Raw genomic sequence first — 25,901 nt, 5'->3', positions numbered from 1 at the left:
TGATGATGTTTAAAGGGGCCTAACATCTAAGGTCATCAGCCCCACCATATATACAGGTCAAAGGTAATTGCAAATGGACATGAGCATCAGAAGAACAGATCAAAAATCAATTGAAAAGAAGAAAATGGAAGTGGTTAGAACACACACTCAGGAAAGCAGACAGTGCCATTGAGAAACAAGTACTTTAGTGGAATCCCTAGGGCACTCAGAGGAAGAGAAGGCCTAAACACTTCTAGAGATATTCTGTCGAAGATGAAGGTCGACAACAGGAAAAGAGCTGGAGAGAGGTGAAGAGGATCGCAAGCAATAGAGTGAGATGAGACAGCCTATGTTCGAGTGGGAACTAAAGGAAATAAGTCCAATCAAAGTCTCTTTACATACATCATGTCCCGTATTGGGATCTTTCCAAAGACCACACAATGCAACACAGTTTCAACTGAGATTTCAGAAGCATACTGTTACCTTGAGAGAAATGAGTCAAAGACTGTACATGATATGCATCTAAGTATTAAACTGGAAAAGCTTTCCTATCCACCAACCACCATGTTATAAATCTTAGTCAAGGATCTACCGTGTTGCATAGCTCTCTCAGCACGCACCAGAGAAGTCTCCATATGGCTGCAAGAGTAAGGGCACAGCTAGTGCATCTAGAGCAGGGATGGCGAACCTTTTCCAGCTAGAGTGCCATTTTAAGTCTGGTTTATTTTTCTCAACTGTTTACTGTGCCACTTATTTTCCTTTAAGGAATGGCTGCGATTACCCCGCCCTTCTTCCTTTCCTGATTCCCAAATATATTTCACAATATGATATTAATTAATGAATTGATGAATAATTTATTATTTATTTATTATTCATTTATTAGATATATAACTTGTAAATATATTTGATTGCATGTTCCGTGGTCGTATTTTGCAAATACTGCAAAACATTCATTTTTAAATTTGTTAGTTTTGAGAATACATAACATTTTGTAAAAAAATATATATATAATAAGCTCCCATTGTAACGTACTTCGTCATTAAATATTATCGGATATAAAAATAAAAAATAATAATATTGTCAACGGACTTCAAATGAAATATCGTTCTCACATTTAGTGTGAAACTTGCAACAAAGTAAGTAACCCTGTAGCAAGTTTCTTCATGGCCGAAAATAGTTGTGGGAGGCTGTGCCACTGTTCAAGTATTAAGTTCTCTAGCTTCTGGAGGGTGTATTCACCATCAACAGCACACTCGATTTTCATCAATGCTTCACTAAGTTATACAGATTTGTTCACCCATGTAAGCGCTTTATTGAAATTCAGTCAACTCCATTTCCATATCATCAACTAAAAATGACCTTAATTTCACTCATTTGTGCATTATGCGGTTTTTGAAATGACGACCAATGTTTTCTTCAAATCTCGAAATCGGAAAAATATCTTGGAAATTAGTTTTTTTTGAATTCTGTAATACGTCCACATACTTCTTACAAATACTTTTTGTGTCTTCAAAAGTGAACTGATCTGCAAAATTTAACATCAATTCAAGTTGTACTGTAAGTGAAGGAAAGTACTTTAATGTCTTTATTTCAACATCCCTGAGGAATACTTCACGTTTCTCTGGAACGATTTTATGATCTCAAACAATCTATCTGCAGTATGTCCCTTTCCTTTCTGGTCATTATTCACATCATTGTATACTGCCGTAAAATAACAGGGAAAAATTCAATCGCACAGTCACTTCTGGGTATTCTTCCTGATTTTCTATCATGAAGAAGCTAATTTCGTCCAAGAGCTCGACAAACTCGGGAGTTCTTGCACACGACTCAGCCAGCGAAGTCCGCCATTTTGAGATTCCACTTCATGTATACTAGCGATTATTTAGAGCACGTGCAGATACGAAGTTCAAAAGTTTAATTACCACCGAGGGTACACTTTCAAATGACCTCATATCTTCTTTCGCAGGATTTCCTGGTGTAACATACGATGGAACTGTATAATAGGGTGTTAACTTGTTCTTCTTCTTCTTGAAGAAATTTCACGAACCCATTATGAATACCTACCATACTTGGGGCAGCGTTAATTGATACAGACACAGTTTTCTGTTAGTCAAACCCCATTTTTAATACAAAATATTGCTTCACTTCATTATACACTGACTGACAGAGCAAATGCAACACCAAGAAGGAGTGGTCAGAACTTTATGCCAATTGCAGGGTAGACTGACGTCACTGAGGTATGCTCATGATGTGAAATGCGCCGCTGTGCTGCGCACGTAGCGAACGATAAATGGGACACGGCGTTGGCGAATGGCCCACTTCGTACCGTGATTTCTCAGCCGACAGTCATTGTAGAACGTGTTGTCGTGTGCCACAGGACACGTGTATAGCTACGAATGCCAGGCCGCCGTCAACGGAGGTATTTCCAGCAGACAGACGACTTTACGAGGGGTATGGTGATCGGGCTGAGAAGGGCAGGTTGGTCGCTTCGTCAAATCGCAGCCGATACCCATAGGGATGTGTCCACGGTGCAGCGCCTGTGGCGAAGATGGTTGGCGCAGGGACATGTGGCACGTGCGAGGGGTCCAGGCGCAGCCCGAGTGACGTCAGCACGCGAGGATCGGCGCATCCGCCGCCAAGCGGTGGCAGCCCCGCACGCCACGTCAACCGCCATTCTTCAGCATGTGCAAGATACCCTGGCTGTTCCAATATCGACCAGAACAATTTCCCGTCGATTGGTTGAAGGAGGCCTGCACTCCCGGCGTCCGCTCAGAAGACTACCATTGACTCCACAGCATAGACGTGCACGCCTGGCATGGTGCCGGGCTAGAGCGACTTGGATGAGGGAATGGCGGAACGTCGTGTTCTCCGATGAGTCACGCTTCTGTTCTGTCAGTGATAGTCACCGCAGACGAGTGTGGCGTCGGCGTGGAGAAAGGTCAAATCCGGCAGTAACTGTGGAGCGCCCTACCGCTAGACAACGCGGCATCATGGTTTGGGGCGCTATTGCGTATGATTCCACGTCACCTCTAGTACGTATTCAAGGCACGTTAAATGCCCACCGCTACGTGCAGCATGTGCTGCGGCCGGTGGCACTCCCGTACCTTCAGGGGCTGCCCAATGCTCTGTTTCAGCAGGATAATGCCCGCCCACACACTGCTCGCATCTCCCAACAGGCTCTACGAGGTGTACAGATGCTTCCGTGGCCAGCGTGCTCTCCGGATCTCTCACCAATCGAACACGTGTGGGATCTCATTGGACGCCGTTTGCAAACTCTGCCCCAGCCTCGTACGGATGACCAACTGTGGCAAATGGTTCACAGAGAATGGAGAACCATCCCTCAGGACACCATCCGCACTCTTATTGACTCTGTACCTCGACGTGTTTCTGCGTGCATCGCCGCTCGTGGTGGTCCTACATCCTACTGAGTCGATGCCGTGCGCATTGTGTAACCTGCATATCGGTTTGAAATAAACATCAATTATTCTTCCGTGCCGACTCTGTTTTTCCCCCAACTTTCATCCCTTTCGAACCACTCCTCCTTGGTGTTGCATTTGCTCTGTCAGTCAGTGTATCTTTCCTTGTTGTCGTAGTTCGTAAGCTCAGCAATTTAAATAATTCCTCCCTGATCACATTTCCACAAGAAAATGTGATGCGTTCATGTCCGCGCTTTCATCCAGACATAATGAATGCATTTGGGAGTTATCCAAATCAGATTTCTATTGCTCCGAAACCTTTTCACTCATTATTATTCTATCCTTAGCGGTATTCCTGCTGGCTGGCATTTTAAAATTCTGTTCATTCTTTGTTTTTTGTTAAGAAAGTCTTCAAATAACGTGTCGGACATCAATTAGAAAGTCTTCAAGTACTCACCGTCAGAAAGTGGTTTCCCATGCTGTACTATGCAGTGAGACATATGGAAACAGCCGCACTGATATTATTCCTTGGCCAGAAAGATGATATGAAAGAAATAACTTGGCTCGTTTTGTGTATTGCTTTTTTTTTTTTTTTTTTTTTTTTTTTTGAAACGAACTCCCTTCTTTCTTCATTTGTAATGAAAAGAACATTTGAATAGTTCGCCTCGAAATGGCGCTTTACAGTAAAAGAGCGCGATACAACTGTTCTCGAACACAGGCAAGACAAAGCTTTATTGCTTCTTTCTATCAGTCCGAATTCCCTTGTCCACTGTTCTTTAAAAATCTTGTCACTACCATTGTTAAGTTTCTGTTTTTTCGGCACCGAAAACATGTTTGTGAGGTCCGTTTACAAAACCACCAGAAAACGACATGCAATAAACAGTTACACACAAAGCATAATTACGTGCCACTGGCTACCATGTACAAGTCAAACTTCACTGTCTGACTAACTAACTGATTGACTTACGAAAGTGGGTAATAAACGGCTCGCCAGCCGCATCTGACACTGTTATCTCACTTGACTTCCGGACCTATCAGTGTAGCAGAGTTGAAATATTGCACGTCCGAATGAAACTAGAATTTAGATTTTTGATGTTTAATTCTTACACTTAAAACTCTGTGAGTATACGATGCACGAGGTATGTATAATCTGTAGTGCATGACGTATGTAAAAACTTCAATATGTTCATGTGGCGCATGTTTAGGTATTTTCTTGGACTTAACAAAAGCTTTTGATATAATTGACCACAGCTTGCTTTTAGAAAAGTTATACATGTATGGAGTTCGGGGAATGGCTTATGACTGGTTCAAATCATTTTTAGGGGATAGAAGACAGATTGTTGAAATATCATATACCGGTACTGATTTGAGCAAAAATGTAATTAAGAATGTGTATTCCTGTGCCAGAAACATAGATCATGGTGTTCCACAGGGGTCAGTTTTAGGACCATTATTATTTTTAGTATTTATTAATGATATCGTCCAAATTGTTGATGATATTCAAGGAGTGCAATTAACTTTGTTTGCAGATGATATTACTGTTTTTGTAGCTGATGAAAGTTCTGAAGGGTTAGAATTGAAGGCAGGCAATATAGTGAGTAATATCCTGAGCTGGCTTGAAGATAATAAATTAATTTTAAGTAAACAGAAAACTTCTGTGATTAGATTTCACCATAAGATTAATTTCAATATGGAAGTTAGTCCAATATCATTTGGAGAGACCATAATTGAGTACTCATCATCAACAAAGTTTCTTGGCTTGTGGATGGATGAATCATTAACCTGGGATAAACATACAGAGTTCATAGGGAAAAAGCTTAGTAGAATTTATTTCATGATAATATCTTTGAAAAATAGTTTTAATTTAAAGGCTTGCCAAATTATGTATTTTGCATATGTCCATCCCATACTAACCTATGGAATCATTTACTGGGGGAATTCACGATATAGCGAAGTCATCTTTAAGTTACAAAAGAAAATAATTAGAGGAATGGCCGGTGTCGGCAGGAGGACAAGCTGCAAGAAATACTTTAAACTTTATTTTATTTTACCATTGCCTAGCCTTTATATCTTCCATACACTTGTATATATGAAGGAGAATGTAAACAGCTACACCATAAACTCTGATGTACATAGGTATAATACTAGAAATAAACACAGTTTGCACATAGAACCACACAAAACTAAGCTATATGAATCAAGTTTGAGTTATGCAGGAGTACATTTATTTAATAAATTACCAGACTACATTAAGCAGATAAAACCATGTTCAAAATTTAAGAAAGAATTATTCAAATTTGTTTCTAACCATTGTTTTTATTCTATTGAAGAATACTTAGCTCTTGAAAATTAACTTATGTATCACTTTTTTTTTTAATCTGTGCCTCTTTACCACATTGTATATTTCTCTTTATTTATCATGGCATGTATATTACTGTTTTATCCTTTGTTACTGTAAATATGATTATTGACGTGTCCCATATCACTGTATGATCAGTTGGACGAAATAAAATACAATACAATACAATACAATGTGGCGTGCCACCAAAATTGTGTTCGCGTGTCACCTAATGACACGCGTAGCATAGGTTCGCCATCCCTGATCTAGAGCTACTCATACTACAATAGTACTTCCTGGCCCAGTGGGGAAACTACCTCTCTCCTCATCACGCCTTACTACAGCGCCGCTGTTTCCCAATAACCACAGAGCCCTTGGTGGTGGTATTGTTTGAGGATCCAACTAGGGTTGCCACCTGTCCCGTATTGAATGGGACATCCTGTATTTGAGCTAAAAATTTTGCGTCCCATATTATGAACTGTTGTCGCGTAAAAGCGAGTGTTTGTCTTCTTTTCTTTTCTTTTTTTTTCTCTAAATATTTTAAAATCCGTATTTGATTTGAGCGCCATTGAAGTGCAAAGTAGCTCCATTACTTTTTTCTCTTAGGAGGCTCAGAAGAAGGAAATCTGTTCCTAAAATGTTTTTTTCTGCATTTTTTTGTCATACCGAATGCATTGTACTGTTAAGAGGGTGTAAGTCAGTTTCTTTTACGAATTTAAATTATTATCTTATTCTGTTAATGAAACTAATTATAACATAATTGAAACTGGTACCTTGTATTCCGGAGATAGTGGGTTCGAACCCCACTGTCGTCAGCCCTGAAGATGGCTTCCCATTTTCACATTAGGCAAATGCTGGGGCTGTACCTTAATTAAGGCCACGGATGTTTCCTTCCCATTCCTAGCCCTTTCCTATCCCCATAAGACCTATCTGTGTCAGTGCAACGTAAAGCAAAATATTAAAAAATAAGAAATAATGGTACCTAACATTTGATTTTCAAGTATTTATGAACTGTCCCTTATTTTTGTGAAAAATTCCATATTTTTAGGTAAATGTCCCTTATTTCTTATATCAAAAAGTGGCAACCCTAGATCCAACTAGCCTCTGGACTGAAGATCCTGCATAACTGAAAAAGCTTTCTGTTATATTGATATGATGTTTATTTCACCAGTCATTAGCTTTTGTTCTTATTGCTGGTTCCACAACACAGTACCATGTTTATAAGTTTTATAATTGAAAATAATTTAATACTAAAAGAATTTCACAGATGTTCAGTTACTTCAGGCTGAAGTACATTGTACCCAGTTTCATGATAAGTCTCCTTCTCATGATGTGTTCAGTATCTGCAGAGACTTCATCCATTGCCTTCCTCTTAACATTTCTACTTGTCATTCACTTATTTACTCTAAGCATCATTACCCCACGGCACTTAACGCCCTTTTTAAAGGGCTCCGGCCTGCCCAGCAACCGCTCCTCAGCCCGTAGGCCTGCAGATTACGAGGGGCCGTGTGGTCAGCACAACGCATCCTCTCTGCCATTATTCTGGGCTTTCGAGACCGGGGCCGCCATCTCACCGTCAGACAGCCCTTCCATTCTAATCACGTAAGCTGAGTGGACCTCGAACCAGCCCTCAGATCGAGAGAAAAATCCCTGACTTGGCCAGTAATCGACCCCGGGGCCTCTGGGCGAGAGGCAGGCAAGCTACCCCTACACCACGGGGCTGGCCTCTAAGCATCACAGACTTCACTACATTGTGTAAGGTAATACAAGAACATTCAACTTTATAGCGCTTCTGGTGCCACGATCATTAAGGCCTCAAGTCTGCATGGACTGACACTGAGGTTAGCTGGTTCAAGTCCATTTGGTGCAAAAATATTCACTATCAGAATGTTTACCGGCAGTAGGTGAGATAGTGGTATAAAATGACTAATCACTAGATTGCATGCCAAAAGCCTAATTTCATTTCCAAACCTCTCCACAGTGCTCATAACGAGTGAGCTCATAAGACTCTGTTGATGGTGATTAGTCTGCTGCATGGCGACCTTAAGCCTTGAGCAGACTCCTTGGTGTTATTTGACAGACATAGTCTATCACACTCTCCCTACCTCATTATGATCATCATTCACCCAGATGCACAGGTCACCCACAGGTCGCCCACAGGTCTCAACTAGACAGACCTGCACCAGGCCTCTCTGCAGGCAACATGAGATCACATCGTATGTTCATCTTTAAAAAATATTTTACTTCCATGTACTACTGAATAAGTTTCATGTCATACTTCAGGTAATTTCACTGCCATTGTCGTTCTCTTCCCCATGAACTCTATAGTTTATGACTTCAATAGAAGGATTTTTGTTAATGGAAGGCAAAACCGAATAACAAGAACGTCGTAAGCTCACGGAACAAAAAATGAGTCATCCTAATGCACACGCACAGATGGATCATTAAGCCTGTACAGACAGTGCAGCGAACAAGTCCCATGCTCAATCACATTCGCACTGGCTCTACGCGAGCTTAAGGCAGTAGCGATCAGTGAGACATTGATGTTTCAAGTGGGGAATGTACATCAGCATGGGTAGATGTAAGCTTGTGGGCAATTGTGTTTGGCCGTGCCCATGGCCTTACAGTGTGTGCAGTTGCTGGATTTATTGGTGTTTCGCAGTGCACTGTTCAACGTGTCTACAAGCAGTGGTGTACTACACATGGCCACAAAACACGACACGAGAATTGTGGTCAGAGAAAGATGTTGACTGAGAGGGACGGAGATATGTTTCACGGCTTGTGAATCAAAATCACTTCCAAACCTTACAGGAATTGCTTCAGCCAATGAATGAAGGTCCATCCCAACCTCTTGGTGAGTGAACATTGCAACGGGAACTGCATGCAGTGAACATTTGGAGTCAGTCACCTCGCAAGAGGCCATTGCTCACACAGGCACATGGGCTAGAAATCATCGAATGTAGACAATAACTGACTGGCAGAACGTAATGTGGTCTGATGAATCACATTTTTGCCTGTATTCCAATGATGCACATTGTCAAGTGCGCTGAAGGCCAAATGAAGCATTTCATCCTGGTTGGGTGCAAGTTCCGGTTCAAGCCGGAGATGGGTCTGTGATGTTTTGGGTGTGTTTTTTATATCATGGATTGGGCCTGCTCATTGAGGTGAACCAACATGTTTATTTAAACATTCCGGATGATCAGGTGTTGCCTTTCAGTCAACATCATCATCATGAGTATGTTACTGATGCTCCGATTTTTTAAGATGACAACAGCAAAGTTCATCAGGCTGGATGCGTATGTGACTGGTTTTATGAACACTCCCTCACCCTATTACATCTCAGTTGGCCTGCAAAATCACCTGATTTGAACCCCACTGAAAATCCATAGGACATGTTTTAACAGTGGGTAAAACGCCGGCCTCAGCATTCACACAATTGGATGGAAATGCAAGATCAAATCTTCAGCGAGTGGCTTAACCTGGATGCGATGTACCTCCACAACCTTGTGGACTCACTTCCTAATGGAATCCAGGTGATCAAGTCTAGAGGCAGAGTTACATGATATTAAATAATAACTTTTTTTTGTCCAGTGAGCTTGGTCAGTAAGGTAGATTCAGCGACCAGAATTGGCCACATCTACAAATGAGTGGCAAAAGCAGTCTACAGCTATTTCATCGACATTGTCCTAACTCACCTATGAGATGGAGAATTTCCAGTCCATTAATGAAGTTATAGATTTTTCTCATAAACCCTTCCATGAAGATGACTTCAGAGAGACAGATGCACATGTAGCGTAGTTTTGTTGGAAATGCCTGCAACAAGAACAGAGTCACCATCTTTTAGTTCAATCTTATGATCAGTGTTGTCCATACAACAATAAAATATTTCAGTCCTCTCAATTTACTGATACTCTCATTAATTATAAATCTGTCCATCATGATAGCCTTTTCTGGCTCTGGTAATGGGCTTTTCTCCCAGTACCACGATAATCCAAGCACAAAAGTAATTAGGAACATCTGTTATTGCCATACGAACGTTGAACTTTCCTATAGTGACCAAGAGTGTTTATAGCTGTGTACTTATCTGAGGGCTGGCTTTATTGAGCAACTCAGCAGCTACAGAATTCTAGGAAGATGTAGGCAGTGTACATACCAGAAGGATTTAAATGGCAGTACTGCAGCTATTCGACAGTTTCTTAAAACTAAAATAGCTTCTTTTTTATCTCGTTTTGACACACTGTCGTATATTCCAAGGATTATTGTAACTGTAGCAGTGAATCTTGATGCAAATAGGTCTCTGTGTGTTTCTCTGTCCGTGAAGAGGAGTGTGAAACAGACCGTCATTTTAGATTTCTTTAACTATAAAATACAGTAGTTTTCAGTAGTGGAGTGATGCATAGTGTAAACAACAATTATGAGTGAGAAATTAAAATTACACTGTAAGTATGAATGTACTGTGCTGGACATAGATAAGGTAGTATCATTTCATATTTGTTTTTGTGTATTTATGTATTTGTGTTGTCGCATTCCTCATATTATTGCGAATTAAATGATATGACGTGGAAGGTAGTTAATGAAATTCAATTTTCAGGTGTTATTGTCCTTGCCAATTGACATGAGAACCCCCATTATTCTAAATTCCTCATTATAATGATAATCCTCTCTACAACAATTTTTTCTGTATACGCGGTATTGTTGTATTGAGATTTCACTGTATGTATTACAAATACGGTACTGTAGTTGATGGGCTCAGAAAATATAAGTGTCAAACTGTTTGGAGATTTCCTGGAATGTTCTGTGAGGAATAAGTGTCTGGCTATAAAGAAGCAGTGATATCTTAAATACTAATGATCTCTGTCTGTCAAAACATCAGCCTGAATGCTGATTGGATCCTCAAATAGCACCACTCATGGTTATGTAGTTATAAGGAAACTACAAAAAACAGATGGCAGCACCACAATGACATGTGCAGGGTAAGATGAGAAGGAGGAGGTTTGCCATTACATTCCTCACTGGGACAGTATGACGGACTCTATCCACAATATTCATTGTGTTCCAAATGTCATCATTACCTCGTACTCAACACCAGCCATACCTCAGGTCACAGCCATAAACGAGACTGAGAAAGACACGTTACTATGGTCTGTGCCAACAGACACATGTAAGAATACTGCATACAGCCACAGGCAGAGATAACAATGTATGTTACAGGAAATTAACTCAGGACTCCATCTGCAGCATAAGCTCGACGGTCTTCAGGATGGTAAAATAATGATCATGAGATGTTTAAAGGACATAATTTAAAAATGAGAGAAAATAGGAGAATTAAAAATTTAACTGATACGCTTGCAGACCCAGCTCAGGTTAAAGTGTATGTTTGTCTTCCAGCAATTAATGTGCTACTATAATGAGGTCCAAGTTGAGCTGAAAAAGCAAGTCATTTGCATAGACCAGGTAAATTCTGGTGAAATGAAGTGGGATACAAAATAAAATGAGAGATAGTTGGAATCACTGTTCTTTTTTATCATTAAAATAGGGTGATATGCATTTTTCTCAATCCCTCGTTTTTTATAAAATGAGCCCTAATGTTTCCATCATTATTTGCTACAAACAGATGTTAAGTTTTTTCCCATTTCCTTAAAATGTAGGATACTATGCAGGTTTCAGAAAGCTCTCCTCTGTTTATTAATGTGTCCAGTAGTTTATTAGTTTGTAATTAAAGTTATTTTTGTACAAAGTTCCATGTGCAGACATTTTAATTTGACACCATCTGGCTGTCTGCTCATCAATTTTGATGTTTCGTTTTACTCTACGCCTACTAGATAGCAAAATAAACTGAATCTCTCTTGGGTGTCTATAGCTGAGTTTTAATAAATTTTGTCAGATGAGTACCAAATGTGTCACCAAAGATCTTTTACATGCCAACATCGTACAACATGGTGTGTTGAATACGGTAGACAGTTTTTCTGCCCTTCAAAAGTCCGACTACCTCTGCCAGGTTTGAACCCGTTATCTTGGGATCCAGAGGCCGACACTCTACCACAGATCCACAGAGGCAGCTTGAAGAATCAATTAATTTCTGCAAGAAACTTCTTTACCTCTTCAATTATTCGGGCTTATCATCTATCTACATTATTGATCATTTCAACATTTCTAACTTTTTTTTTAGAAAAAACTAATTTATTTTTCGATTCCAAAATTCTAGCACAAGTTGCCATTGCAAAGTTAACTAAAATATGGAAAAACAGAGCAAAAACCAACATGATAATAATTCATATGGTTGAAACCCTTGACATTTTTGTCTTCACTTTTGGACGTGAAATCTGAACTGTCATGGCTAGTGATAAAAGAATGCAATGCTGGGATAGGATGTTATGTATGTCTTAGACTAAAAGACAAACCACAAATCGATGAATATTTCTAAACACCTTCTTTCCAGCATCGGTAAAAGAATACTTCAGGTCTTTGGTCACATTGTAATGATCTGGTGAAAATATAGAGAACTCGGTAATGGAAGCAAAGATTGAATATAACAGTCCACAAGAAAGGACCACAGTCTGTCGGTTGGTAGATGTGAAGGTAATCACCAGCTTATTGCTTCAAAGCACCCTGATGTAAACCTGTCGGGTGATGATGCTACAGAACTGGAACACCAGGGGAGTCACAGCTAATGGGATCACAATGTTCAGCCATGAGCACATTGAATAAAAATGCCAAGAATGTACAATATTACTCTTCCTAAGTATCAAAACTTTTCTAACATGTTGTGGTTGCATATTAATATCTACTAGAATTGTTTACACTCAATGTAATAACATGTGATTGTATTGCTTCCTTTTGTTGATTTTAGAAATACTTTTGAGTGCTTGTTGTTGTGCAATCCAGAATATTGTACGGGGAGCAATAAATAATACCAATATAGTTGAACCCTTATTGGACATTATAAATTTTCCAGCTAACTCATTCCTAGCTGCCAGCATTTCACCCCAGTGTGCTAAGTTGGGCTCATCAGTTGGAAAAAAGTACACCTACCAAGATGCATGGCTAGTGCATACCGTGGAGGCCACTGCATAGGCTACTTGGAGCCACCAGCAGTGCCAATGCACCAATGCCTGGCCATCAGATGATACGGATGTTAATTCCCATAGGGAACCTGAAATATTTATCCCGAATGAGCAAATTTATAATACCAGTGCCAGGCAGGCATCAATTTTTGAAAATGAGACAAAGTCTCTCATAGTGCCTTGGCACTGCTGGTGGCTCCAAGTAGCCTACGCAGTGGCCTCCACGGTATGCACTAGCCATGCGTCTTGGTAGGTGTGGTATTTACCAAATGATGAGCCCAACTTAACACACTGGGGCAAAATGCTGGCAACTAGGAATGAGTTAGCTGGAAAATTTATAATGTCCAGTAACGGACCAACTATATTGGTATTATAAATTTACTCATTCAGGACAAATATTTCAGGTTCCCTATGGGAATTAACATCTGAGCAATAAATAGTTGATACATATCTTTGATGTTCGTATACCAATCGTCTGCCCCTTTATTACTCATTGGATATGCATCATAACACAACAGAATTATTATTATTATTAGCAAGATACCCGTGCTTTGCTACGGTATTATAATGAAATTTATAATTAAATGCTGAACGTTTTACATATAACTACCGAAATTCGCAATCTAACTCGTTTTCTGAGAGAATCCGCGAAAATTTGCGATCTGACTTGTTTTCTGAGAGATTACGGCAAAGTTCCTCCCATTTTTCAATCTTTCTTTCCAGCAATCAATTTCGTACTTCCTGGGCTAGGTCCAGGTATTCCACCCAGTCAGTTGGGTCCCTAAATCTTTGCCATCTTTTCCTATAAGCATTTTTAATATGGATCACATCCTTCAGGAGATCTGGCGTGGTGTCGTCTTGGGTGCCTTGGCGGTACTGAACCTGCGGCCGGACTGCAATCGTAGTCATTACCCGGCCAGGACCCTTTTCCAGCGTGGTCCGCACATTTTGACGACGGTCCAGAACATCATTATTATTATTATTATTATTATTATTATTATTATTATTATTATTATTATTATTATTATTATTATTATTATTATTATTATTATTATTATTGATGGTCTGGAACCCACAGCAAGATGCAAGACCTCTAATTGGCGGTAAATTACATCCTCTGCCATTGTCACTGCTGACAATGTGACCAGCACCATCGTCGCGCGTAGGCAAGTGCGCGAGATTTCTGGCGACACGAATGATACACTTCCATGAATTATTGACCTTATTATAGAGGTGAACAATTGCACGGTCAATATCATTCATATCGTTTATTTCAAATGTGTTTAAATTTTTATTTATATGCCAGGAGAATCTACTGTAATCTAACGGTACTCCAAAGGAAAAGATGGTTCTTGAAAATGAACCCAGGAAAGATTAAAAATGAACAGTTTATGATCGGAATAAGTACATTATGAACAGTAAAATCAATTGGTCTCAACTCCTTTTTCACTCCAACTGCCGTTAAGTTGATTTACCCACCTCACCCCCCTTCCCAAAAAAGGCGTGTTTCCTTATGTTTAAAGGAGATTCCAAATACCAATGTTCATGTCTGTTGCCTTCAGTTCTGAGATATAAGTATCCCCATAAAAAAAATCACTTTTTTCACTTCCTTTCACATTCCGCCGCCCCCCCCCCCCCAAGTGAATTTCCCGTTAAAATACTTGTATCTTTAATAGTAAACGATCTTCAAAATACCAATTATCACGACTCTAACATCTTCAGTTTTTGAGATGTGATCACATAAAAGGAATTCAACTCCTTTTCACCCCCGCCCCCAAAATGATTTCGCCCAAAAACGCTTTTTTCTTTGTTTCCAAATATCAATTGTTACGTCTGTAACAACTTTAGTTTTTATTAGATTTAAGTATCCTCATACAATTAATTCAATTAATTTTTCAATTTTTCACCTCCCCCCCTACTCCCCACTTCATTGGATTTTCCGAGAATACGTGTTTGTTTAATTTTAAAGCAGATTCCAAATACCAATTTTCACGTCTGCAAAATCTTTTGTTTTTGAGATAATAGTATCATACAACTAATTCAAATAAATTTTCAATTTCCCTCCTCCCTTTAGGTGGATTTCCGAAAACAAAAAATACGTATACCTTTATTTTTAAAGGAAATTCCAAACACCAAATTTCACGTCTGTAACATCTACAGCTTTTGAGATATCAGTATCCTAATTAAAACAATTCAACCCCATTTTCAGCCACTTTTACCCCTCCACCCAAGTGGTTTTTCTTTATTTTCAACAGAGATAAAAAATACCGTTTTTCACTTCGGTAACAGGTTAAGTTTTTTAGATATACTGTAGAAATGCTCATTTTAAAATTTCACCCCCTTTTTAGTTCCCCTTAAGTGGAGTTTCCAAAAACAAATCACCTATGTTTCTTTACTTTTACAGGAGATTCCAAATACCAATTTTTACGTCTGTAACATTTTACAATTCTGAGATATACTGTAGATATAGTATTTCTAAAAATTCACCCCAATTTGTCACTCCTGTTTAACCCCCATTAATTCGATTTTCCGAAAACAAAAAATACGTGTTTCTTCATTTTAAAGGATATTCTAAATACCAGTTTTTACATCTGTACACTTTAAAAGTTTTGAGATATAGATACACTCATTTCAAAAATTCTCCCCCATTTTCATCCTCCTATTAATTGGATTTTCCAAAAACAAAAAAATATGTGTTTCTTTATTTTTAAAAGGCATTCAACCCCTTTTTCACCCCTTTTCACCCCTCCTATTGGGATTTTCCGAAAACAAAAATACGTGTTTCTTTATTTTTAAAGGAGATTCTAAATACCAATGTTTACATCTATAAACTTTAAAAATTTTGAGATATAGATACATTCATTTTAAAAATTCACTCCCTTTTCACCCCCCATTAATTGGATTTTCCAAAAACAAAAAATACATGTTTCTTTTTTTTTAAGAATATCCCAAACACCAATTTCCAGGTCTGTAATATGTTCTGTTTCTGAGATATAAGTATCCTCATTTAAGGCATTCAACCCCATTTTCACCCCTTTTCAGCCCTCCTATTAGGATTTTCCGAAAACAAAAAGATATGTGTTTCTCTACTTTTAAAGAGGATTCTAAATACCAATTTTTACATCTGTGCACCTTAAAAGTTTTGAGAGATATATACACTCATTTTAAAAATTCACCCCCATTTTCAAACCCCCATTAATTGGATTTTCCAAAAACAAAAAAATATGTTTCTTTATTTTTTAAAGGAGATCCCAAATACCAATTTTCAGGTCCGTAATATCTTCAGTTTCTAAGATATAAGTATCCTCATTAAAGGCATTCAACCCCCTTTTAACCCCTTTTCACCCCTTTTCAGCCCTCCTATTGGGATTTTCCGAAAACAAAAAATACGTGTTTCTTCATTTTAAAGGATATTCTAAATACCAGTTTTTACATCTGTACACTTTAAAAGTTTTGAGATATAGATACACTCATTTCAAAAATTCTCCCCCATTATCATCCTCCTATTAATTGGATTTTGCAAAAACAAAAAAATATGTGTTTCTTTATTTTTAAAAGAAATCGTAAGTACCAATTTTCAGGTCTGTAATATCTTCAGTTTCTGAGATATAAGTACCGGTATACTGATTAAAGGCATTCAACCCCTTTTTCACCCTTTTTTCACCCCTCCAATTGGGATTTTCCAAAAACAAAAAATACTTGTTTCCTTATTTTTAAAGAAGATTCTAAATACCAATTTTTATATCTACACTCATTTTAAAAATCCCCCCCCCCCCTTTTCACTCCCTTAGCAATGGAATATCCAAAAACCCTCTCTTAGCGAGCACCTACATCTTAATATGAATGTATCCCCAAAATTTCATTCCTTTATATCCAGTAGTTTTGGCTTGGTGATGAAGAGTCTATCAGTCAGTCAGTCAGTCAGTCAGTCAGTCAGTCAGTCAGTCAGTCAGGACAACTTATTTTATATATATAGATTGTTTTACAATTTGCTTCACATCGCACCGACACAGATAGGTCCAATGGCGACGATGGGACAGGAAAGGGCTAGGAGTGGGAAAGAAGTGTCCGCAGCCCCAATTAAGGCACAGTCCCAGCACCCGCACCGTGTGAAAATGGGAAACCATGGAAAACCATCTCAGGTCTGCTGACAGTGGGACTCGAACCCACCATCTCCCGAATCTCTTCATATAGGCTATTATAATTTACCACAAGCAATGATTATTTCTTCAAAATAGGTGAGTAGGGCTAGTTTCCCTTGAATTTTGTCAAGAGTTTCTTTGTCATGACTCATGAATAGTAAAAAGTGTACACTACAGTACTCAAATATTATATTCTCTTCACTTCTAATACTTCTGATGTCCTCAACCTGATACATGTTGAAGGTTACAATGGAAAATCTGACAGCTGCTTGGCTCCTGCTCTTGATTATGTAATGTCCTCATCTTGTTACAACTCCAGGAAAGGACACGAATTGGTGATCTTGTAAGCCATTTACCAAACAAAGTTGAATTTTATTTTTATGGAAGAATCGAATATATTTATGATGGTACATGGTTTTACAATGAGATTTGTAATATCTGAGTGGCACTGTCACTAATTTCTCAACAACAAGGTCATGGTTTGAATCCTGAACAATAAGACTAAATATGGGAGTTGAAAAATAAAAGTCGCGTTCTTTTGGCTTGGATTCTGTGTGGAGTTAGTGTTAGTGTTAGTGTTAGTGTTAGTGTTAGTTAGTGCCCTGGGCAAACAATATTTAGCCGCCTGCCCCTCTGCTCGTTTTCCTGTTCCTCTACAAATTAAATATTACCGTTTTCAAGATTATGAGTTTTAAAACAGCACATTATGCAAATACAGTTAATTCTCATAATTAAACTGATCAAGCCAAATAAAGATAATAGCCAAATGAGAATGAGACTGTTTTTATTTTTATTTAAAAAACCATTGGTTCAGTTGGATAGTTTGTATGTAAGTAAATAATTTTAGAATTAAGACACATTTTCTTCATAAAATTTAAATATATAGATAAAATTCAGGTTTTAATGTTAGAATAGTTTAAAGTGTTTTATATAAAATAACTGAAATAATTTGTGGAATGTAAGAGTAATTTGAGTGTAATGAATTTAAGATGTAATTCACGCAGGCCATAATTACTTGATCCGCCGGCCGCCGCCCCTCAAAAACTGGCGCCCTGGGCAAATGCCCAGTCTGCCCATTTGTAAATCGGGGCCTGAGTAAACTGCAAGATTAATTAGAACACCAATCACAACCACTACTACCGCCTTGGTTCTGACATGCCCATCATAAAGAACTGGAGTTTTCAAGACAAGAATGTCATACTGGGTTAATGATGTGTAAATAATGAGACAAACTGAAAGACTAAAGGGAGAAAGCAAGCAGTCATATTGGTCACATGGTGAAGAAAACACAAATAAATCAGACTGACCTGCATCTCACTGAAGTCGTGAAGTTGCATGGCAGTGGAGAAGTCGAGTAGCATGTGAGTGAGGTTCGGACACTTGTTGGCGAGCTCGTGGAGCACTGTGTGAGTGATCAGTTCAATCGGGAGCTCGATGTAGCGCAGAGAGGGACCAAACCGAATACTGAAACATTAACAAAACTGTTGTATTATCATGTACATGTACCATGGAACCACCAATGTAATGAAGGAAAAATATCAGAACTTCTTCCTTTCAAGAAGAGTTTACACTTAATTTTAATTTCAAGAAAATATATGCATTATCTTATTTTGTCTGAATTTGAACGAGCGTGCAAACTCACATGCGCTCTGTCAGCGCTTGTCTGATTGTGTGTCTCAGACCTCACGGACACCACCTCCGCACATAAAGACACTGTGTAGACTGTTTGGCTTCAGTTTATGTGTGCTGTTAAGGGTCGAGGGAGAGTCAGTGGCCACATGGCGCACTGCTTCAATTTCACTCACTAAAGTGCAGCATATAACAAGCACAAGAGCATATTATGGCAAGCACAATGCAGACAACACCCAGCATTACAAATCTAGCAACGTTAACTATTAAATAATATATCTTTTAACAACAAGATATTCTTAGTTCTTTCATCTTAAAACAGACATTTAGCAACTTTTAAAAAACTCTAAATATTTCTCTATCAGTAATGAATGTGGAATTTTCACAATGAATTTTGCTCTGTTCCAATAATGGAAGCTGGCGACACTGTGACCTTTATCTACCAGAATACAAGCACAAAATATCATATTTTCTAACCTTTCTGTTGTTTATATTATGTGCTTTCAAATAGCATCGTTAATTTATTTTTTGGTATAACTATATCAAGTGCAGAAGATATCCCTTCCAAATTTATATATGGTACGGTACTGTATGTGCGTATGTAAAGTAGCCTTGGAGACTTCAAGTTGAAGGTAAGGCATTTTGTTCATTTTATTTTTGTGGTAACTAAAATTGTGACCAAGTGTTTGTGTTCGCAATGTTTATTTATTTCTATGTGACGCAAGCATGCATTACTTTCAGTACTGTTATTATTAGTTAATTTGAAGGTGCTGTTTGAGGTTTGAGGCCCTACAAATTATTTCTTCATAATTATTCTTTTCTGAGAGGTTGTACATTTTATCAATATTTTTTATAAAACAGGAATTTTGAAGAAGAATGCATGCAGATTAAAATAAATATTTATATTAGTTCCTCAAAAATTAAAATTTGCTTGAATTGATACTTCAATAAAAGAATGGTCTTGTGCAATAGCACAGTTATATAGTGTGATTTCATGTAACTTATAGCACAGGTAAATATCCATTGTCTGTACTGGTACTGGTAACATTTAAATATTATTTTACAGATTTTGAATTTTTTGTCACCACCAATAGAATAATAACCAGCCACCAGTGATGTACAGTCTTCACCCTAGAGGCTGATTGGATACTCAACATTCACCATCCAGAAACTGATAGCAGTGCCATGATAAGGAGGGAGGCAGTTTGCCATTGCTTTCCTCAGCAGGCCAGACCACCACAACCGGCCCTGTGAGTAGCCCTCACCTGCAAGGGTTGATATAGTCACAGCCATCAATTACACTGAGACTTTAGTGGAAGCTACATTTAGCTCTGGCGTGCATTCATCAAGACGTAGCAAGTGACACTGAAATTATAGATTGTTTTTCCATAAACAATAATAATCTAAGAACGGGAAGGAGTATGGAGACGGTTAGAGCAAAAGGAACACATGACCATGGATGTCAGATTGGTGAGGGTAGTAATTTAGCCAAATATCTATTTATGCATGCAGAGAAGAGGGGTAATAAAATAGATTATGTACGCTAACTGTCATCTGGGGTCACACCATTATCTCATGCAAATGGACTTGGGTGCGTCCTCAAAAGTCACATTCAACTGACCATCTGTAACATTCAGTGTCCCTCCAGTTCCACAACATCAGAGGATACCACATGTGCTTGAAAAACAACCTGAGTTACTAACTCAGGAAAATTAGTAGCCAGTTCAATGATGTCATTCCCAGAGGAACATGATCTCCAGTGTATCTCGGAGACAATCAGTGTCTGTGTTGTGAGCAGTTCTTTCTAATAATGTCTGTATCTTTTAATGGATATGCATTAGCTATGTGTATGCTTAAATTTCCAGCATCAGGTCATTTTAGAATAATGACAGAATAGAATTTCATTCCCCTAAGGTTAAATTTTGGTGAGGGAAATCTGTTACAGCGCAATGTTAAGAGATGGTGCTGGTGACAGCGTGAAACTGTGGTAGTATATAATAGGCTAACATCTCCATATCCATGGCATGGACAGAGAGGAAGGAGGCCCGGTGCCATGACCCACCCCTATCCAGGAGGTCCCCGCCCCGGCGGGCTTGGCCTCATTCTCCGGTATCAGAGACTGGGTACGAGGGACCCCAAGGAGGTGGCGCTGTGTGGCGGGCCCTAGTGGTTCTTCACGCATGGCTCCGTAACCGGTAAGACCTGCGCTAATCACGGCAGTGCCCAGACGGACTGATCCCCTGATTACTGGAATGGTGAAATTATGGATCATGGCTGGTGCATGATACCTACTAACACAAACACCTGGACCTATCCAGAAACCACATCCTTCTGCATGTGCTATCAAAATTTGTCAGGTTTTACATGTAGGCTCTTTCTCTTTTCTGCCTATGTGGTTTTCCCTGACCCTTAATACCACGCCTTAACACCACCTTACCAACACAACGTGTCTAACGTGCAAACAGGCAGGTACTCCTGTAGTACCTTTCCCACTCTTCCCTGCTGTCTCTTTTCTTCTTAGAAATTAATAGCATGTTGGAGGCAATGTAGATTGTGTCCATTGCCACGCGGGGAGAGTGAGCTTCCCTCCACCCCCCCGCCCCCCCACCTCCGAAGTAAAATAAAAAAAACATACGTCACTGTGTACATGACGGAAAAAATCTTAGCGTACAGAAATGTGTTGCTTGTTAGAATACAAAACAGTACTCACCTGATGAGAGCCAGTAGTGACTCCAAGGATCCCACATGTAGTCCCGAGACCTCCGGCCGTAGAGAGACGCTCTTCCACAGTCGGGAGTCGTAGGCGATCATCCGCCATTTCTTGCAAACGCGGGCCACGCGGCATATTTCTCTGTGAGTCAGGTACGAGAAGATGTTGAGCAGCACCTTGTCAGGAAGTTTCTCGATGGTCTGGCAACAAATATCAGACAGTAACAGTCACTGGAACCAGCTATTTCATTAATTCGAAAATTTAAAATAGAAAACAAACCTGCCGTTATGTTGTAGCCAGCTGTTGAAAGCTTAACTGTTCATTCAATCTATCTTAATTAGTCATTTAGTAATAGGAAAATTATGTTGGCAACAAGATGAAAATGCAAAAATAGGTTGGGATTCTGTAGGGGAAAAAATATGTAAAATCACTTCGCTAGCAATATCACTATAGGTTAAAATGATTGTTAGGAATATATATACAGTACAGTAGGCCTATGTGTGTTTATATATATGTACGCGAATAAGCCCATTAAAACTACGGTATGCAAAGTACTTAAAGGCGTGCATTTGCCTTCCTTTACCTTCCTTCCTTTGCCTTCCTTCTTTTACTGAGGGCTTCCTTTCTGTCTTCAGACCAGGTTGTCCCAGTCTTTTTCTTTGATCCTTCCTCTTGGTCAAGTTATCATTTGTGAATTTTGGATCTGAAGATTACCCTGTTTTGAACATCTGCTGGTGTAATTCCTGCCTGTTTCAAATCGGTTTTGATTTCGCCAATCCATTGCATTGTGACTGTTTTAGGTTTACTCCTGTTTTCATAGAATTCAACTATTTGTTTGAGCGATGAGACCTTATAGTGATGATCTCTCCCCATGAGATTATCACACCTTCGGTCCCATCAAAAAAGCCGTGGAGGGTCGGTGCTTCCTGTCGGACGAGGATGTGTAGCAGGCGGCTACGGACTTTTTCACGCAGCAGGACGCGGTGTTTTACCACACGGGGATCTTCAACCTGATGCGTCGGTGGGATGAGTGCCTCAATGCTCACGGCTATTTTGCCTGATTGGCATCCCGATTCACGACTGTATGGTCGTCTAATGGAAACTTTTTGATCGTCCCTTATGTTTTAGTTGAATTTTGAAATTCGCCCCTACTGTTACTCACTATCTGAGGCTATACCGTCCGACTCGTTGGCTGAACGGTCAGCGTACTGGCCTTCGGTTCAGAGGGTCCCGGGTTCGATTCCCGGCCGGGTCGGAGATTTTAACCTTAATTGGTTAATTCCAGTGGCACGGGGGCTGGGTGTATGAGTTGTCTTCATCATAATTTCATCCTCATCACGACGCGCAGGTCGCCTACGGAAGTCAAATAAGAAGACCTGCACCTGGCGAGCCGAACCCGTCGTGGGATATCCCGGCACTAAAAGCCATACGACATTTCATTTCATGAGGCTATACCGCCGAGGCGTTAGGGAAGGCAGGTTGGAGAAGAAAGATAAGCCTGCCATTGCGAGATTGTTAAGGGACTCGTCATTATCACTCTGTGCACTAGAGCTGAGAGCCCCTGGGGGAAGCTATGATTGAATAAAGCGAATGTTCCAATTCGCCGAAAAATTATGTTATTGAGTAATGGAAGGAAATGAACAAGCAATTCTTGCAAATTTAGTTCAGGCGAGGTCAGAAGAGAGCAGGAGTTGTTCAAGGCGACCGGAGATTATAGACTACACAGTGAACTTTGTTACGTGGAGAAGTGGCAGGAATCTTCAAGACTGGGAAATATGGCTATGAATCACAGCTCGTATAAAGAGCGGCTCTCTTCCTGTTGGTCCTCGAGGCGACTTACGAGCTATTTCGAGGAGCCTGGAAGACGTTCCACCACGTCTCATTCCAGGGCAGTCTCTATAAACAGCGAGCAAACAAGTGTTCTATAGAGCGCATGTGTAACACAAGTGGCTTGATACAGTTAATCCTTAGGTATCTCCAAGATTCACACCCTTTGACATGTGAACAATATACAGTATGTGGGAAAAGAACCATCTGTTTGTACCCGACTTCTCTTGTTATCATTGTCCGAGGGAATCGGTGGTGGTACAACTGGGCACGAGGCCCGACAGTTAAAATAATGAGGATGTCCTTGTAGAACGAAACATGTTATTCTTTATTTAATAGCGTCTATTTTTATTTTTTACAGGTATGTTATAGTGTTGTTTTCGACACACTGGAAAGCTTTAATGTTACATTAACTAAGTCGACACCGGAAAACATGGCTTCCTTCTTAACAAAATAACAAAATGAGGATGTCGGCAAAATAAAGGAGGCCGTGACTCCCAGGGCTTCACAAACTAGAGAACAACAGTTGACCAAGGGCGGTCGGACAGGTGAGGAGCCTTAAGTGGAATCAGCTGCAGGACCCCTATGCTCCAGAGTTGATATTTATTACTGGTCTAACGTCGCACTAACTCACATAGCGACAATGGAATGGGACAGCCGCGGCCTTAATCAAGGCACTATCCCAGCATTTCGGTGGCGTGACAATGGGAAACCAGGCTTCAGCGTTGCCTAAGATGGGTTCGAACCCGCCGTCTCTCGAATGCAAGCTTACAGCAGCTTTCGATTCGATAGCCCCTATCTTTCACCCCCTTCACGATAGCCCCATTATCGGCAGCCCTGGACAGGGTTGCACAACAGGCATATGCAGGGAATGTATACAACTTTCCTATTTCAACCTTACTGTACCCGTCCGAGGTTAGGCAAAAAAGAGGATAAGTTTTCATTGGGCAATTCTAGTTTTTAAAATTTTCATTTCATTTTCAGGCTTTCACTTTCTTTATTTGATAGACTACCCTCAATCAGAATTTACCCTCCTACGATTATTATTGTATCATGGAAAATCCAGATAACTCTGCTTTGCTTGAAAATATTTTAGGGTTGAAGATTAAGATTAGGCGCCAATGAAGTGAGCCGCGTTCAATCTTCCCACCTGAAGCTCAGAAGGCCTGAGCTCAACCGTCTGAGCCATTCAGCCCGTCTGTAAAAGCTTACTGCGGCAATTTGAACTAATATATTTTTCATTTTCCTTGAGGGCCTACGTCACACCGACACAGAGAGTGGAATTCGAATCCGCTATCTCCCGGATGCAAGCTCACAGCTGCAGGCCCCTAACCGCACGGCCAACTCGCCCGGTGAACTGATACAAAATGTGGCTACCTTTACTTTCACTTCAGAGGCATAAATAGAACCGGTATTAAGAAAGATTTTAAAAAATGATTTATTTGATAGACTACCCTCAATCAGAATTTACCCTCCTACGACTATTATTGTATCATGGAAAATTCAGATAACTCTACTTTGCCTGAACATATTTTAGGGTTGAAGATTAATATTAGGGCGATGGGTTCAAATCGCACTGTCGGCAACCCTGCAGGTGGTTTCCCATTTTCACATCAGGCAACCTTAATTAAGGCCACGGCCGCTTCCTTCCCATTCCCAGGTCTTTCCTGTCCCATCGTCGCCATAAGACATGTCTGTGTTGGTGCGACGTAAAGCAAATAGCAAAAAAAAAAAAAAGATTTATTAGATTTTCTTTTTGGAACAGATGAGAAATACAGTTGTTATTATTTGAAAGAAAATAACGTAGTTCTTATACCAGTGGAGTTGGCTCCGACTTGCTATGAACGAATGAAGTAGTCTACTTATTTATTGCAGCAAATAGCCATACAGAATATTATTTGAGCTGTATTTGCACAGTTTTGTTAACGAGAGTGGTTTTCTTTTCCATACGTTGGCATGATATCGAGTTCATTGTTTATTGCACAATTCACACACTCAGTCTTCACTTGGATGGTGAAATCTCTTGGTAGCACATAGTTTGTGATGAAAACCGTGTAACGGCGTGTTGGCTTGCCTCCAAAAATCTGTGATCGTGGCATCTGCTGTGCAGAACTCACTCCAGATGACGTTCTCTTTTGTCGTGTAGCACTTGAAGCGTTTCCTCCTATGCTTTTGTATTTGGGAGAGACATGTACAATCTCATATCTTCTAAGAAGGAACTTTCTTTCATCAGAATATATGTCAGCCTCGAATGTGTTGTTTTTCCTGTTCCTAGCACTCTCGTCACGAAGCGGGAGTTGATTTTTTCTAGTGTTATTAAGTCTCTGACTGTATCCCAGGGCGCCGTTGGCATTATTGAAGTTTCGAAGACCGAGCGAGTAGGCGTGCGGTTAGGGGCATTCCGGAGATAATGAGTTCAAATCCCACTGTCGGCAGCCCTGCAGGTGGTTCCCCATTTTCACATCAGGCAACTGCTGGGGCTGTTGTACTTTAATTAAGGCCACGGCTGCTTCCTTCCCATTCCTAGCCCTTTCCTCTCTCTTCATCGCCATAAGACATGTCTGTAAAATAAAATATAGAAGTTTCGAAGAGGTTTTGGTTCAGAGCTGTTTGATGTTGTGTGTTTCTATTATTGCTGAGGCTGCTTTTGCTTGCTCATGTATTCTGAACGACGTCAGTGTTGTTTGGAGTGTGACTGCCATGTATTTGAATTTTGGAACAACGTGTATTGGTTCATCATCAAGTGTTAGGATGTCTTTTGGTGCTTGCCTCCCTCATTTCCTGGAGATTATGTGT

At 39.8% G+C, this 25,901-nt stretch overlaps 1 protein-coding gene across 3 annotated transcripts in view; it reads right to left on the bottom strand.

The window, feature by feature from the left end:
- The window catches only part of FipoQ (F-box/LRR-repeat protein FipoQ), a 201,714-nt gene that overhangs the window by 39,684 nt on the left and 136,129 nt on the right, over positions 1–25,901 (bottom strand). For all 3 annotated transcript variants that reach the window (XM_067151622.2, XM_067151625.2, XM_067151623.2), the window contains 3 exons: positions 21,279–21,478; positions 18,247–18,403; positions 9,429–9,546 (listed from right to left, as the gene is read on the bottom strand). In XM_067151622.2, coding sequence (XP_067007723.1) covers positions 9,429–9,546; positions 18,247–18,403; positions 21,279–21,478 — 475 coding nt within the window. The remainder of the gene's footprint in view (positions 1–9,428; positions 9,547–18,246; positions 18,404–21,278; positions 21,479–25,901) is intronic.

The sequence above is a fragment of the Anabrus simplex genome, chromosome 7 (assembly GCF_040414725.1).
Source record: "Anabrus simplex isolate iqAnaSimp1 chromosome 7, ASM4041472v1, whole genome shotgun sequence".
NCBI lineage: Eukaryota > Metazoa > Arthropoda > Insecta > Orthoptera > Tettigoniidae > Anabrus > Anabrus simplex.
The sequence above is the reverse complement of the archived record's forward strand: the minus strand, read 5'-3'. Positions and strand labels throughout refer to the sequence as shown.